Here is a 15,694-nt window from a genome sequence, read left to right on the forward strand (position 1 = left end):
TGGCAGCAGCCAGGCAGATGGATGTGGAGGAGAACCAAGGCATGCAGCGCAGCAGCATCCAGGAGGGGGAGGTGATGGTGTTAGCATGCAGTCAATACACACAGCGCCGCTTCGTCACAAAGTTTCAGTTTATTCAGAGCAACGGTAACAGCAGGATTCAACGGTTTAGTGCAACAAGATGCAAACAAAATCAAAGTCATTCTGAACTCCAGAGAGTCTCCAGGGAAACAGAGAAAAACATGCAGAAGCTGCTTTGGCCTGAATGTCTACAGTTACACCATGAAGGCAGTGGAAACACGGCAAACACGATATCAGTTCAATAAACCAGAGATGAACAGTTCTGGTCACTCAGCTTCTCTTACATTCAGTTCATACAGGAAAACATCAAAGTGCTGAGAGGACTTTAAATATTCTGACAACTTGTAGAGAGCTGAAGTCTCCAGCAGAGGGCGCTTTACGCCACATCGCTGTGGTTTGGGCCATGCAGACCAGAGACGGAGAACCAAGCAGCTGGTTGGTCTGGGATGGGAACTTCAAGGAGTCTGACTTTGGGTTAGCTGAGTGTTGGACCCTGTTGTCCCAGACCAACTAAGACATCTTACAGTCCTCTTTACTCTTCCCTTTGCCTTTCTTCTTCTTTGGGTCTTTCCCTGCCTGCGGTCCCTCTTTGGCGCCATCGGTTAGTTCTGGAGTCTTTTGTGGATCTGAAGGAACCTCGGTGGCATCTAACCCGTCCTCAACCGTTGGGGACGTTTTCTGCTCGATGCTCTCTGGAACATTTTCAACCTTTTCAGGCGTGTTGTCTCCACACGGCAGGTCGTTTGAAGGCTGATCAACTTTGCCATCGTCATCCTCGGAAACCTTCTCCTCGCCATCTTCTGTCTTTGTCTCCGCCTTACTTTGGCAAAGCTCTGAACTCTTCCTGTTGACTTCAGCTCCTTTCTCAACATCTTCCTGTTCCAGTTTGTTGGACAGAGCAGATTCAACAGCTGCTTCCACATCCGAGTCATCAAAATCAAAAGACTGTCCTTCGTCTTCCTCTCCGGCGTCCTCGTCGCTGACCAGCTGAACGTGTGGAGGTGAATCATCCCCCTCAGGTTCCTCCATGGACTCCTTCACCTGCTCAGCACCTTGAGGAGAGTTGACCTCCTCGGTGTTTGGACAATCTTCAGGCTCTGGGCGTTCAGCTTCCTTCTGCGCCTCTTTGGGAGGAGAACCAGTATCTCCAGTTTCTGCTTTGGTTAGATCTGCTAACTCCAGCTCGTCTTTCATGTGTAACAGTGGATCTTCAGGTTCTCCTCCTCCATTCAACTCTTCATCATGTGGGCAGATTTCTTCAGAGGTCTCGACCTCTGGCTCTCCATCGTCTGGCTCAGCTGCCTCCTCTGGTTCCCTCATGCAGGGCTTGGGGCTGTTTGAGGTTGGCGAGGTTTCGGGTTGATCTCCGGCGTCATCGTTTGCTGATGATGTTTCCTCATTAATTTCAGGAACTCCATCATGCTCTTCACCAGCCGACTCAACGATGCTTTCAGGGTTGTTAATCATCGTCTCGTCTCTATCCATTGATTCTGGCGTGGTGCGGACGTTTTGGACAGCAGCGACGTCTTCTGGTGACGAGCTGTCTGGAGGAAACGCCTCTTCAGGATCTTCACTCAGCAGGTTTGCTCCTCGATCAGAGCCGGTTTCAGATTCCATCTCTTTAACATCTTCAGCCGTTTCAGACACATTGGGCCCCTTGATTGTTTCAGCTTGGGAAGTTTCTGTGGTTTGCAGCACTGATTCATGTTTCTCTGGGTCTGAAGTTTCTTTCTGGTTCTGCAGAACCTCAACAAGCTCCTCATCTGGAGTCTCAGGTGATTCCACAGCATCAGTTTCCTCTTCCTGGTCTCCTGAAACGTGATCATTGTTGGGTTCCTGGAAGGCTGGGGTGGCAGCGCGATCTTCACACGATGGAAGGTGTTCGTTTGGACCTTCATCGCCTTCGTTTGAGGGCAGATTTGTTTCTCTAGCATCACCGTCGGCCATCTTGGCCTCTGGAACAGATTCTTCCAGTTGTTCATCTTGGAGCAATCCTTCAGGGGGTTCTGCAGTTTCTTTGGCTGTTGGAGACGTTTCCTCGTTCTGTTCGTCCTCAGAAAGTTCTGCTCTCGCTCCAATCTGACAACATGTTTCAGAAGATCCCACAGCATCACTTTGTTCCAACGTCTCCGTGTTTCCGGTTTTCCCTTCACCCCCTGAAACATGATCTGTGGTTGACGGTTGGAGACCTGAGGTGTCTTCTCTTGTAGGGGTATCTTCACTCGAATCAGGATCATCTTTGCTCTTACATGTGACGAGATCACCTTCTTGATCAGGACCAGTGATTTCGGATTCCTTGAGGATTTCAACAGCAGAACCTTCATGTGGCTTTTCTGGACCTTCACCCTCCTCGTTCTGCGCATCATCAACGATCTCCACTCCAAGACGAAGCACCGGGGTTGATCCCAGAACATCAGCTCCTTCCGACATCTTGGTGTTTGTGTATTTCTCTTGGTTGTGACCTTCTGAACCCGGATCTGTGTTCGGCTCTTGCAGATTTTCCTTGGTGGAAACATTTTCAGGGGGCTCCAGATCTTTTACTTTCTCAGGTTGTTGGTCGTCTTGAGGTCTAGCAGTGGATCCACTGGTATCCTGTTCTGCTGTGAGCCCGTTGTTCTGTCCGACTGAATCCTTTCTGGCCTTTTCATTTGGCTTCTCGGTTCCAGCTTTTTGTTGGTCTTTGTTTTCATGAGTTCCTCCTTTTTTCTTTCCCTTCTTCTTCCTTTTCTTCTTCTTCCCTGACGCGGTAGAGACCTGAGCCTGGGACTTACCCGCCGTTTCCTCAGCATCGTCGTTTTCTGCCTCCTCAGGCTCTTGTTGAGGTTCGGAGTTCAGTCCAACTGGAACAGCTTGTTTAGCTAAAGGTTCTGTCGTAACAACTTCCTGTTTGCTTTCCTGACCTCCTGAAAGGTCACCACCAGGTGCTTCAGTGCCGGTGCTTTGGGTTTCGGTTAAACCTGGATGACTGATGGAATCAACCTCAGACGTTTCCGTTTCTCCAGATGTCTGGAGCTGCTGAAGATCTTGGCTGACAACGATTACGGCTTTCGCTTTAGGGTCTGGACGATCAATCGGATCTACGGTTATTTGACCGTCGAGGTGACTTTTCTCAGAGGGAAAGCAGGTCTGGGCTTCTGGAGCCTGTCCACCGCAGCTCAAGTGATTCTCTTTGACGTCCTCCAGTGTTTCTTCTTGCTGCTCTGGAGCCACGTCTTCCTCTCTGCAAGCCCTCAACTCCTCTGTGCTGCCTGGGAGATCATGAGAGCAGACGGTGATGGACGGCCAACAAAAACAGCTTTCTGCATTGCAAAGTTCATCAGGAGGCGCCAGCAGCAGAAAGGGACAGGAAGAACAACGGACCGATTCGGTGAAGCTCAGAGCCAAGATGTCTGACAGAAGCAGGAGAAGCGAAACAGGAAAAGAAGAACCCCTTCATTCCCCACCAGCTGGGGACGAGAGGGAAGCCTGGAGCCGAGTTTACACCATCATCAAGAGAAAACGCCGTGGATCGCACAGGAGGCGGCCGCTCAACACTTCAGCGCTCATAACCCGACTCCCATCAGATCTGGAGACGCCCCATTAAAGCCAGAGCAGAAAGTAACTCACACAAAGGAGGAGGAGGAGGAGGAGGAGCAGCAGACGTAGCTTCGAGGGAGCAGCTAGATGTCAGATGCATGTGTCCTACTTAAAGGAACAGTTTGGCTTTTCAGAGGAAAGGTTTAAGCAGTCACTGTCCTACCAGTTTGGACTCTTTACAGACAGTAATGGAGGTCAGAACCTGAACCCTTAGACCGACTACTGATGTGGAGCGAAGTGAGTCACTGCAAGGTTAGCTAATGTAGCGAGCGCTACACGGGTTTGATAAATGAGGAGTCAGAGGAACAATGCTGGTCAGAATTGGAGCTCCAGGTAGACGGGCCTCACCACACAGAGCTTTTAAACCTCTGGGAGGGTGCCAGGCTGCTAAGTCTCCAAGCTCTCAGAAAGCAGTTTTCCTGAATTCTTCATCCTGATTGGAGACACATTTCAACGTCTCGACTCACAATCACCCGACTTTGGCTTTCCAGAAACTATTTAGTTACCATAATTTCAGGAAATAATCAGAGAATATTACAGATATCAATGCTAAATATTTACAGCTACTGACTGCTTATAACTTCTCCACTGAACCTGAAGCATCAAACTATCCCTTTAAGAATTAAAGCAGGTGATTCTCTTTGTTTTCAGATAATCAATTATCATTTTTTACTAATAAATGTCGTTTCTGTGAATTATTCCAACTCGTTTACTGTCGACTCGTTAGAAAAGTTGATAAAACTGCAATAATCTTTAATCAGATGCTTCTGGGTTTGAAGTAAAATCACATCTGAAACCAACTGAGGATCACCGAGCTGGAAGCAGTGAAACGAATCAGCAGCAGGAGCTGCAGGGCTTCATCTGAGCCCAGCAGCAGTTTTTACCCAGGACGCCGTTTCCGTCCGCGGGAGCCGCCTGGGCCGGCCGCTCCGCTCCAGCTGACCCGTCCACCTCCGACGGCCCGGCGTCTCCGTTGATGTTCAGGTCCGGTCCCAGCACTATCCCGTGTTTCTGCACAGAACAGCCAGCATGTTAGCGGCAGGCAGAGAGGAAACCAGCAGCGGCTCCTCTTCGTCTCGGTACCTTCAGAATATCCTTCAGCTTCACCGCCTCCTCCCTCAGCTCATCCCGCTCCGTGCGGATGGCGTCTGAGTATTCCTTCTGCCGCTCCAGCGCCTGAGCGGCAGCGGGAAGCAGAGAGGAGCAGTGAGAAGACGCAGAGCGGAAACATTTCATGCAAAAGGAGGAAAGGGGTCAGAGGTCATACCCCGATCTTTTTATCCTTCCACTCCACCGTCTCCTGGAGGTCGGACATTTCCCTAACGTAACCGTCCTGCTTCAGCCGCAGCTGGCGGATCTCCTACACGGCAGGAAGGCGGAGAAGAAGTGGACAGGAAGAAGGAAAGTGAGGAAGTGAGTGAAGCTGAGTGAATCTGAGTGAAGCTGAGTGAATCAGAGCAGCGCGGCATGCAGCCTGAATGCAGCCTGACATGCAGCCTGAATGCAGCCTGACTGCAGCCTGAATGCAGCCTGAATGCAGCCTGAATGCAGCCTGAATGCAGCCTGACATGCAGCCTGAATGCAGCCTGACTGCAGCCTGAATGCAGCCTGAATGCAGCCTGAATGCAGCCTGAATGCAGCCTGAATGCAGCCTGAATGCAGCCTGACATGCAGCCTGAATGCAGCCTGAATGCAGCCTGAATGCAGCCTGACATGCAGCCTGAATGCAGCCTGAATGCAGCCTGAATGCAGCCTGAATGCAGCCTGAATGCAGCCTGACATGCAGCCTGACTGCAGCCTGAATGCAGCCTGAATGCAGCCTGACATGCAGCCTGAATGCAGCCTGACATGCAGCCTGAATGCAGCCTGAATGCAGCCTGAATGCAGCCTGACATGCAGCCTGAATGCAGCCTGAATGCAGCCTGAATGCAGCCTGAATGCAGCCTGAATGCAGCCTGAATGCAGCCTGACATGCAGCCTGACTGCAGCCTGAATGCAGCCTGAATGCAGCCTGAATGCAGCCTGAATGCAGCCTGACATGCAGCCTGAATGCAGCCTGAATGCAGCCTGACATGCAGCCTGAATGCAGCCTGAATGCAGCCTGACATGCAGCCTGAATGCAGCCTGACATGCAGCCTGAATGCAGCCTGACTGCAGCCTGACATGCAGCCTGAATGCAGCCTGAATGCAGCCTGGTTGGAGCAGAGAGCCCAGCGGCCGGGTTCCTGTCAGACTCGAGCCCGACTACAGGAGGCCGTTTGTAAAGTTACACGATAAAAGCAGCAATAATGTAGAGAAAAAAATGGGCTCCATGTTTAAAGACTTACTTCCACCTCGTTATTAACACATTTATAAGTTTCATATTTAGCCTGCTAGCTAAAATGAGCTTTTAAATTAAATATTTAGCTTGATAACTACATATTTAGCTCCTGGTTCATGTTTGATTTGCTGTAAGTTAGCTTTAGATCAAAGTTTAAGACTTCCAGTTTATTCATTTATAAGTGAAAATTCTTACATATGTAATAACTTCAAGTCATTTTTGGTGATAATTGACTCAGATAATAATAATAATAATAATAATAATAATAATAATAACTCTCCTTCACTTGACACCAAATTTCAACTTGATCTGATGTGGAATTTCAAAATTAAAGCCTTGAATTTGAATCGTATGTGTAACTTTACAAGCGGTCCGTGTGGATCCTGAGGATGAGGAGGAGGAGGAAGAGGAGCAGCACTCACGTTCAGCAGCTCTTCGCTTTGCTTCAGGGTTTCCTTCAGCTCATCGAACTGGAACTGCAGGAAGCTGTGAGCCTGTTTCTGCCGCTCAAACTCCTGCAGGGAACAGCAGAGCTGGTGAGGAGACCGCAGCTAGCATCTCGAGCTAACCTGCTAATACTGGAGCTAACCTGCTAATACTGGAGCTAACCTGCTAATTCTGGAGCTAACCTGCTAATTCTGGAGCTAACTTGCTAACACGCTAATTCTGGAGCTAACCTGCTAACACGCTATTTCTGGAGCTAACCTGCTAACACGCTAATTCTGGAGCTAACCTGCTAATACTGGAGCTAACGTGCTAATTCTGGAGCTAACGTGCTAATTCTGGAGTTAACCTGCTAACACGCTAATTCTGGAGCTAACGTGCTAATTCCGGAGCTAATATGCTAATTCTGGAGCTAACGTGCTAATTCCGGAGCTAATATGCTAATTCTGGAGCTAATATGCTAATTCTGGAGCTAACCTGCTAACACGCTAATTCTGGAGCTAACCTGCTAATACTGGAGCTAACGTGCTAATTCTGGAGCTAACGTGCTAATTCTGGAGTTAACCTGCTAACACGCTAATTCTGGAGCTAACGTGCTAATTCCGGAGCTAATATGCTAATTCTGGAGCTAATATGCTAATTCTGGAGCTAACCTGCTAACACGTTAATTCTGGAGCTAACGTGCTAATTCTGGAGCTAATAGGCTAATTCTGGAGCTAATATGCTAATTCTGGAGCTAATATGCTAATTCTGGAGCTAACCCAGTTTATTTAAAACAACATCCAGACAGTAGAGAAAAAGATATTCTAGAAAACGTGTCCAAATTAAATCGGTGCTTGTAGGTTGCAGCTTCTAAGGGCAGATATAATCTGAGCGCTTTAGCATTAGCTTCTGCTAATTAGCAGTTTTGGCTAATGTTTGAGTTAGCGTGCCACCGCAGTCAGAACCTGGTCCAGGTTTTCCAGCTGGACTGAAATCCCGGTGGCACCTGGTTCCAGTTTCTCTTCACGGTGAGGATAAAAACATCCTGGTCCGTTTCCTGGCCTCAGATTCACGGTAAGGATAAAAACCCGTCCCGATTTCTGGCCTCGTTCACCTTCAGCTTGTCGTCGTGTTGGCGGCGCGACTCGGACAGCAGCTCCTCCAGCTCCATCAGCGAGTCTTTGAGCGTGTCCACCTGGTACATCAGGTTGTTCTTCTCGTTGTCCAGCTGGGCGTTGGACACCATGGCCTTACGGTACTTCTCCTCCACCTCGGCCAGCGCCTCCTGGTGGAGAAGGAAGGAACAGGAATCACACCCAGCAGCAGTAAAACCTGAGCAGAAGATGCAGCTTCAGCAGGAAGATCAGCGATTTTAACTTTGTGCTGCAGATGTGAAGCTGTTTAGCTAAAGCAGGGTGCCCAATGCGTCGATCGTCGAGTGACCTATGGAGATCGAGTCGAGTGACTCGACGATCTCCATGCGTCGATCGTCGAGTGACCTATGGAGATCGAGTCGAGTGACTCGACGATCTCCATGCGTCGATCGTCGAGTGACCTATGGAGATCGAGTCGAGTGACTCGACGATCTCCATGCGTCGAGTGACCTATGGAGATCGATCAGTCGATCTCCATAGGTCACTTACACCTATGGAGAATCTGGGGAGGCCAGTTGACCTGACAGTCATGTTTCTGGACTGTGGGAGGAAACCAGAGAACCCAGAGAAAACCCACCATGCAGGGAGAACATGGAGACTCCATGCAGAAAGACCGGGAATCGAACCCAGCAAGGCGTCAGCTCTACCCACTGCTCCACTGTGCAGCTTCTGACAGGCTTATCAAAAATATTCACTAAGATCCTGAACGTTTGTAGCTTCATTAAAAAATAATAATTATAAAAAGTCAACGAAACGTGTTAAAATGAATAATCTAGTAATTATTGATTCATTATTGATTGTTGCGCAATTCAGTGCGTTTCGGTTCCATTAACAAAACAAAAGCGACTCAAAGACCGACTGAGCAGAGCAGCAGTTTAAATCAGCCACTCAACCACCGCCGTGTTCATGAGGGGATTAATAATCAGAAATAAACATCAAGCCTGATATGTAACGGACTGAATGTTTTTAATATAATCTCTGCTCGTCTTGCGGGGTCAGGCGGTTACCATGGCAACGGGTGTGCTAAACGACAGCGAGTAAAAAGGTAGGAGATGTTTAGAGTTGATCACCTGTTCAGTTTGTTTTACCTGTTTACCTTTGCTGTGGCTCATTACACCTGCTGTGATAAACGTTCAGAAACGTTTAGTGACTAATTACCTCGTTCTAAATAACTGAGCTAGCTAGGCTCAGTTATTTAGCGATGCTAGCTCAGTTAGTTAGCGACACCCTGAGCTAAAGCTAGCTCAGTTATTTAGCGACGCCCTGAGCTAAAGCTAGCTCAGTTATTTAGCGACACTAGCTCAGTTAGTTAGCGACACCCTGAGCTAAAGCTAGCTCAGTTAGTTAGCGACACCCTGAGCTAAAGCTAGCTCAGTTATTTAGCGACACTAGCTCAGTTAGTTAGCGATGCCCGGAGCTAAAGCTAGCTCAGTTAGTTAGCGACGCCCTGAGCTAAAAGCTAGCTCAGTTATTTAGCGACACTAGCTCAGTTAGTTAGCGATGCCCAGAGCTAAAGCTAGCTCAGTTAGTTAGCGACGCCTGGAGCTAAAGCTAGCTCAGTTAGTTAGCGACACCCTGAGCTAAAGCTAGCTCAGTTATTTAGCGACACTAGCTCAGTTAGTTAGCGATGCCCGGAGCTAAAGCTAGCTCAGTTAGTTAGCGACGCACTGAGCTGAAGCTAGCTCAGTTAGTTAGCAACGCTAGCTCGGTTAGTTAGCGACGCTTCAGGCCGGTACCTTCGCTTCCTTCAGGTTCTGCTGGTACTTTGTTTCCACATCCTGAATCTGATCTTTCAGCTCATGGATCTCCTGGTGGGCAGAGCGGCAGCAGCAGAGAGGAAGAGGAGCGATGAAGGTGAAGCACGGTGATGGCAGCAGCAGCAGAAGTGATGTGGAGAGAAAACGGTCAGAGCAGAAGCAGCAGGTCCGTCACAGAACCGAGCCTGACGGAGCGTTTCCTCTGCAGAACCGCGAAACAATCTGCACATCTTTCTGTAATGCTGATGTGTTGAAAGATGAAATGAAACCCAAGTTTAACTTAACGAGCTGCTCAACATGTTTCATCATCAATGCTGCTAATATCACAGCATTCTGGGAAAACTGCCACTTCCTGCATAATTTAAAGTATAAATAAGAAAAAAATCTTTAAAATATTTTATTTTCTCTCTGTTGGTAACTTTGAAAATGGAGAGGAAAATGAAATCTGGCCAGACTGTCAGGAGTTTGGATCGAGATCAGAACCAGACGTGATTCTATCCAGTTATTCCAGCTCACATTAAACCCAAACCTCCAGATTCTGGGTCAATCGGTACCGGTCCGATTTCTGGGTAGAATCTGATCACTTCCTGGTTCCTGCAGTGAAACGCTCCGCAGTCCCTGAACTTCTGGGACGAAACGGAAACATGAAGCGGATTTCTCCAGCCGGCTCCGAGAACCGACTCGGCCCAGAAGGATTTACCTTCATGTCCCGGATGGAGCCATCGGCGTCCACCGTCAGCGCCGTCTCCCCGCTGCCTCGCCGGGAGGAAGTCCCGCCCTCCGAGGTGAGGGTCGCCGCCGTGAGGGCTGAAGCGGCTCGAGGTCCCTGAGGAAGAAACAACCAATCAGAGATGAAGCTCTGAAATCATAGCTGGAGCAGAAAGATGGAGTCACGATGGAGTCACGATGGAGTCACGATGGAGTCACGATGGAGTCACGATGGAGTCACGATGGAGTCACGATGGAGTCACGATGGAGTCACGATGGAGTCACGATGGAGTCACGATGGAGTCCAGATGGAGTCAAGATGGAGTCACGATGGAGTCACGATGGAGTCACGATGGAGTCACGATGGAGTCAAGATGGAGTCAAGATGGAGTCACGATGGAGTCAAGATGGAGTCAAGATGGAGTCACGATGGAGTCACGATGGAGTCCAGATGGAGTCCAGATGGAGTCCAGATGGAGTCACGATGGAGTCACGATGGAGTCACGATGGAGTCACGATGGAGTCACGATGGAGTCACGATGGAGTCACGATGGAGTCACGATGGAGTCACGATGGAGTCGAGATGGAGTCACGATGGAGTCACGATGGAGTCACGATGGAGTCACGATGGAGTCAAGATGGAGTCACGATGGAGTCAAGATGGAGTCAAGATGGAGTCACGATGGAGTCACGATGGAGTCAAGATGGAGTCACGATGGAGTCACGATGGAGTCACGATGGAGTCAAGATGGAGTCACGATGGAGTCACGATGGAGTCACGATGGAGTCAAGATGGAGTCACGATGGAGTCACGATGGAGTCACGATGGAGTCACGATGGAGTCACGATGGAGTCAAGATGGAGTCACGATGGAGTCACGATGGAGTCAAGATGGAGTCACGATGGAGTCCAGATGGAGTCAAGATGGAGTCACGATGGAGTCACGATGGAGTCACGATGGAGTCAAGATGGAGTCACGATGGAGTCACGATGGAGTCACGATGGAGTCAAGATGGAGTCACGATGGAGTCACAAGGAGTCAAGATGGAGTCACGATGGAGTCACGATGGAGTCACGATGGAGTCAAGATGGAGTCAAGATGGAGTCACGATGGAGTCACGATGGAGTCACGATGGAGTCACGATGGAGTCAAGATGGAGTCACGATGGAGTCACGATGGAGTCACGATGGAGTCACGATGGAGTCACGATGGAGTCAAGATGGAGTCAAGATGGAGTCACGATGGAGTCAAGATGGAGTCACGATGGAGTCACGATGGAGTCACGATGGAGTCAAGATGGAGTCAAGATGGAGTCACGATGGAGTCACGATGGAGTCAAGATGGAGTCACGATGGAGTCACGATGGAGTCAAGATGGAGTCACGATGGAGTCAAGATGGAGTCACGATGGAGTCAAGATGGAGTCAAGATGGAGTCACGATGGAGTCACGATGGAGTCACGATGGAGTCAAGATGGAGTCACGATGGAGTCACGATGGAGTCACGATGGAGTCACGATGGAGTCACGATGGAGTCACGATGGAGTCAAGATGGAGTCACGATGGAGTCACGATGGAGTCAAGATGGAGTCAAGATGGAGTCACGATGGAGTCACGATGGAGTCACGATGGAGTCAAGATGGAGTCACGATGGAGTCAAGATGGAGTCACGATGGAGTCAAGATGGAGTCACGATGGAGTCACGATGGAGTCACGATGGAGTCAAGATGGAGTCACGATGGAGTCACGATGGAGTCAAGATGGAGTCACGATGGAGTCACGATGGAGTCACGATGGAGTCAAGATGGAGTCACGATGGAGTCAAGATGGAGTCAAGATGGAGTCACGATGGAGTCAAGATGGAGTCACGATGGAGTCACGATGGAGTCAAGATGGAGTCAAGATGGAGTCACGATGGAGTCACGATGGAGTCACGATGGAGTCAAGATGGAGTCAAGATGGAGTCAAGATGGAGTCACGATGGAGTCAAGATGGAGTCAAGATGGAGTCACGATGGAGTCACGATGGAGTCACGATGGAGTCACGATGGAATCACGATGGAGTCAAGATGGAGTCACGATGGAGTCACGATGGAGTCACGATGGAGTCAAGATGGAGTCACGATGGAGTCAAGATGGAGTCACGATGGAGTCACGATGGAGTCACGATGGAGTCACGATGGAGTCACGATGGAGTCGAGATGGAGTCGAGATGGAGTCACGATGGAGTCACGATGGAGTCCAGATGGAGTCACGATGGAGTCACGATGGAGTCACGATGGAGTCACGATGGAGTCACGATGGAGTCACGATGGAGTCACGATGGAGTCAAGATGGAGTCAAGATGGAGTCACGATGGAGTCACAAGGAGTCAAGATGGAGTCACGATGGAGTCACGATGGAGTCACGATGGAGTCAAGATGGAGTCAAGATGGAGTCAAGATGGAGTCAAGATGGAGTCACGATGGAGTCAAGATGGAGTCAAGATGGAGTCACGATGGAGTCACGATGGAGTCACGATGGAATCACGATGGAGTCAAGATGGAGTCAAGATGGAGTCACGATGGAGTCACGATGGAGTCACGATGGAGTCAAGATGGAGTCAAGATGGAGTCAAGATGGAGTCAAGATGGAGTCACGATGGAGTCAAGATGGAGTCACGATGGAGTCACGATGGAGTCAAGATGGAGTCACGATGGAGTCAAGATGGAGTCACGATGGAGTCAAGATGGAGTCACGATGGAGTCAAGATGGAGTCAAGATGGAGTCACGATGGAGTCAAGATGGAGTCACGATGGAGTCACGATGGAGTCAAGATGGAGTCAAGATGGAGTCAAGATGGAGTCACGATGGAGTCACGATGGAGTCAAGATGGAGTCAAGATGGAGTCAAGATGGAGTCACGATGGAGTCAAGATGGAGTCAAGATGGAGTCACGATGGAGTCACGATGGAGTCACGATGGAGTCACGATGGAGTCAAGATGGAGTCACGATGGAGTCACGATGGAGTCACGATGGAGTCAAGATGGAGTCAAGATGGAGTCAAGATGGAGTCACGATGGAGTCACGATGGAGTCAAGATGGAGTCAAGATGGAGTCAAGATGGAGTCACGATGGAGTCAAGATGGAGTCAAGATGGAGTCACGATGGAGTCACGATGGAGTCACGATGGAGTCACGATGGAGTCAAGATGGAGTCACGATGGAGTCACGATGGAGTCACGATGGAGTCAAGATGGAGTCACGATGGAGTCAAGATGGAGTCACGATGGAGTCACGATGGAGTCAAGATGGAGTCACGATGGAGTCACGATGGAGTCACGATGGAGTCACGATGGAGTCAAGATGGAGTCACGATGGAGTCAAGATGGAGTCACGATGGAGTCACGATGGAGTCGAGATGGAGTCACGATGGAGTCAAGATGGAGTCAAGATGGAGTCACGATGGAGTCACGATGGAGTCACGATGGAGTCACGATGGAGTCACGATGGAGTCAAGATGGAGTCACGATGGAGTCCAGATGGAGTCACGATGGAGTCACGATGGAGTCACGATGGAGTCAAGATGGAGTCACGATGGAGTCACGATGGAGTCACGATGGAGTCACGATGGAGTCAAGATGGAGTCAAGATGGAGTCACGATGGAGTCACAAGGAGTCAAGATGGAGTCACGATGGAGTCACGATGGAGTCACGATGGAGTCAAGATGGAGTCAAGATGGAGTCAAGATGGAGTCACGATGGAGTCACGATGGAATCACGATGGAGTCAAGATGGAGTCAAGATGGAGTCACGATGGAGTCACGATGGAGTCACGATGGAGTCAAGATGGAGTCAAGATGGAGTCAAGATGGAGTCACGATGGAGTCACGATGGAGTCAAGATGGAGTCACGATGGAGTCACGATGGAGTCACGATGGAGTCAAGATGGAGTCACGATGGAGTCAAGATGGAGTCACGATGGAGTCAAGATGGAGTCAAGATGGAGTCACGATGGAGTCAAGATGGAGTCACGATGGAGTCACGATGGAGTCAAGATGGAGTCAAGATGGAGTCAAGATGGAGTCACGATGGAGTCACGATGGAGTCACGATGGAGTCAAGATGGAGTCAAGATGGAGTCAAGATGGAGTCACGATGGAGTCAAGATGGAGTCAAGATGGAGTCACGATGGAGTCACGATGGAGTCACGATGGAATCACGATGGAGTCAAGATGGAGTCACGATGGAGTCACGATGGAGTCACGATGGAGTCAAGATGGAGTCACGATGGAGTCAAGATGGAGTCACGATGGAGTCACGATGGAGTCACGATGGAGTCAAGATGGAGTCACGATGGAGTCACGATGGAGTCACGATGGAGTCACGATGGAGTCAAGATGGAGTCACGATGGAGTCACGATGGAGTCAAGATGGAGTCACGATGGAGTCACGATGGAGTCGAGATGGAGTCACGATGGAGTCACGATGGAGTCCAGATGGAGTCACGATGGAGTCACGATGGAGTCACGATGGAGTCACGATGGAGTCACGATGGAGTCACGATGGAGTCACGATGGAGTCACGATGGAGTCACGATGGAGTCACAAGGAGTCAAGATGGAGTCACGATGGAGTCACGATGGAGTCAAGATGGAGTCAAGATGGAGTCAAGATGGAGTCAAGATGGAGTCACGATGGAGTCAAGATGGAGTCAAGATGGAGTCACGATGGAGTCACGATGGAGTCACGATGGAATCACGATGGAGTCAAGATGGAGTCAAGATGGAGTCACGATGGAGTCACGATGGAGTCACGATGGAGTCAAGATGGAGTCAAGATGGAGTCACGATGGAGTCAAGATGGAGTCACGATGGAGTCACGATGGAGTCAAGATGGAGTCACGATGGAGTCACGATGGAGTCACGATGGAGTCAAGATGGAGTCACGATGGAGTCAAGATGGAGTCACGATGGAGTCAAGATGGAGTCAAGATGGAGTCACGATGGAGTCAAGATGGAGTCACGATGGAGTCACGATGGAGTCAAGATGGAGTCAAGATGGAGTCAAGATGGAGTCACGATGGAGTCACGATGGAGTCACGATGGAGTCAAGATGGAGTCAAGATGGAGTCAAGATGGAGTCACGATGGAGTCAAGATGGAGTCAAGATGGAGTCACGATGGAGTCACGATGGAGTCACGATGGAATCACGATGGAGTCAAGATGGAGTCACGATGGAGTCACGATGGAGTCACGATGGAGTCAAGATGGAGTCACGATGGAGTCAAGATGGAGTCACGATGGAGTCACGATGGAGTCACGATGGAGTCAAGATGGAGTCACGATGGAGTCACGATGGAGTCACGATGGAGTCAAGATGGAGTCACGATGGAGTCACGATGGAGTCAAGATGGAGTCACGATGGAGTCGAGATGGAGTCGAGATGGAGTCACGATGGAGTCACGATGGAGTCCAGATGGAGTCACGATGGAGTCACGATGGAGTCACGATGGAGTCACGATGGAGTCAAGATGGAGTCACGATGGAGTCACGATGGAGTCACGATGGAGTCACGATGGAGTCAAGATGGAGTCACGATGGAGTCACAAGGAGTCAAGATGGAGTCACGATGGAGTCACGATGGAGTCAAGATGGAGTCAAGATGGAGTCAAGATGGAGTCACGATGGAGTCACGATGG

At 49.7% G+C, this 15,694-nt stretch overlaps 1 protein-coding gene across 25 annotated transcripts in view; it reads right to left on the bottom strand.

The window, feature by feature from the left end:
• lrrfip1a (leucine rich repeat (in FLII) interacting protein 1a) overlaps positions 1–15,694 on the bottom strand; it is a 69,768-nt gene that overhangs the window by 5,554 nt on the left and 48,520 nt on the right. For 22 of the 25 annotated variants that reach the window (XM_081604780.1, XM_081604778.1, XM_081604776.1 and 19 more), the window contains 8 exons: positions 10,012–10,137; positions 9,291–9,362; positions 7,515–7,685; positions 6,397–6,489; positions 4,922–5,014; positions 4,738–4,830; positions 4,539–4,665; positions 111–3,326 (listed from right to left, as the gene is read on the bottom strand). In XM_081604780.1, the coding sequence (XP_081460906.1) occupies positions 589–3,326; positions 4,539–4,665; positions 4,738–4,830; positions 4,922–5,014; positions 6,397–6,489; positions 7,515–7,685; positions 9,291–9,362; positions 10,012–10,137 (3,513 nt within the window). In that variant the 3' untranslated portion in view covers positions 111–588. Of the gene's footprint in view, positions 1–110; positions 3,327–4,538; positions 4,666–4,737; positions 4,831–4,921; positions 5,015–6,396; positions 6,490–7,514; positions 7,686–9,290; positions 9,363–10,011; positions 10,138–15,694 lie in introns of those variants that run through there. The other 3 variants (XM_081604800.1, XM_081604777.1, XM_081604784.1) reach the window with 3 other exon arrangements.

The sequence above is a fragment of the Poecilia reticulata genome, chromosome 2 (genome assembly GCF_904066995.2).
Source record: "Poecilia reticulata chromosome 2, P_reticulata-male-v2, whole genome shotgun sequence".
NCBI lineage: Eukaryota > Metazoa > Chordata > Actinopteri > Cyprinodontiformes > Poeciliidae > Poecilia > Poecilia reticulata.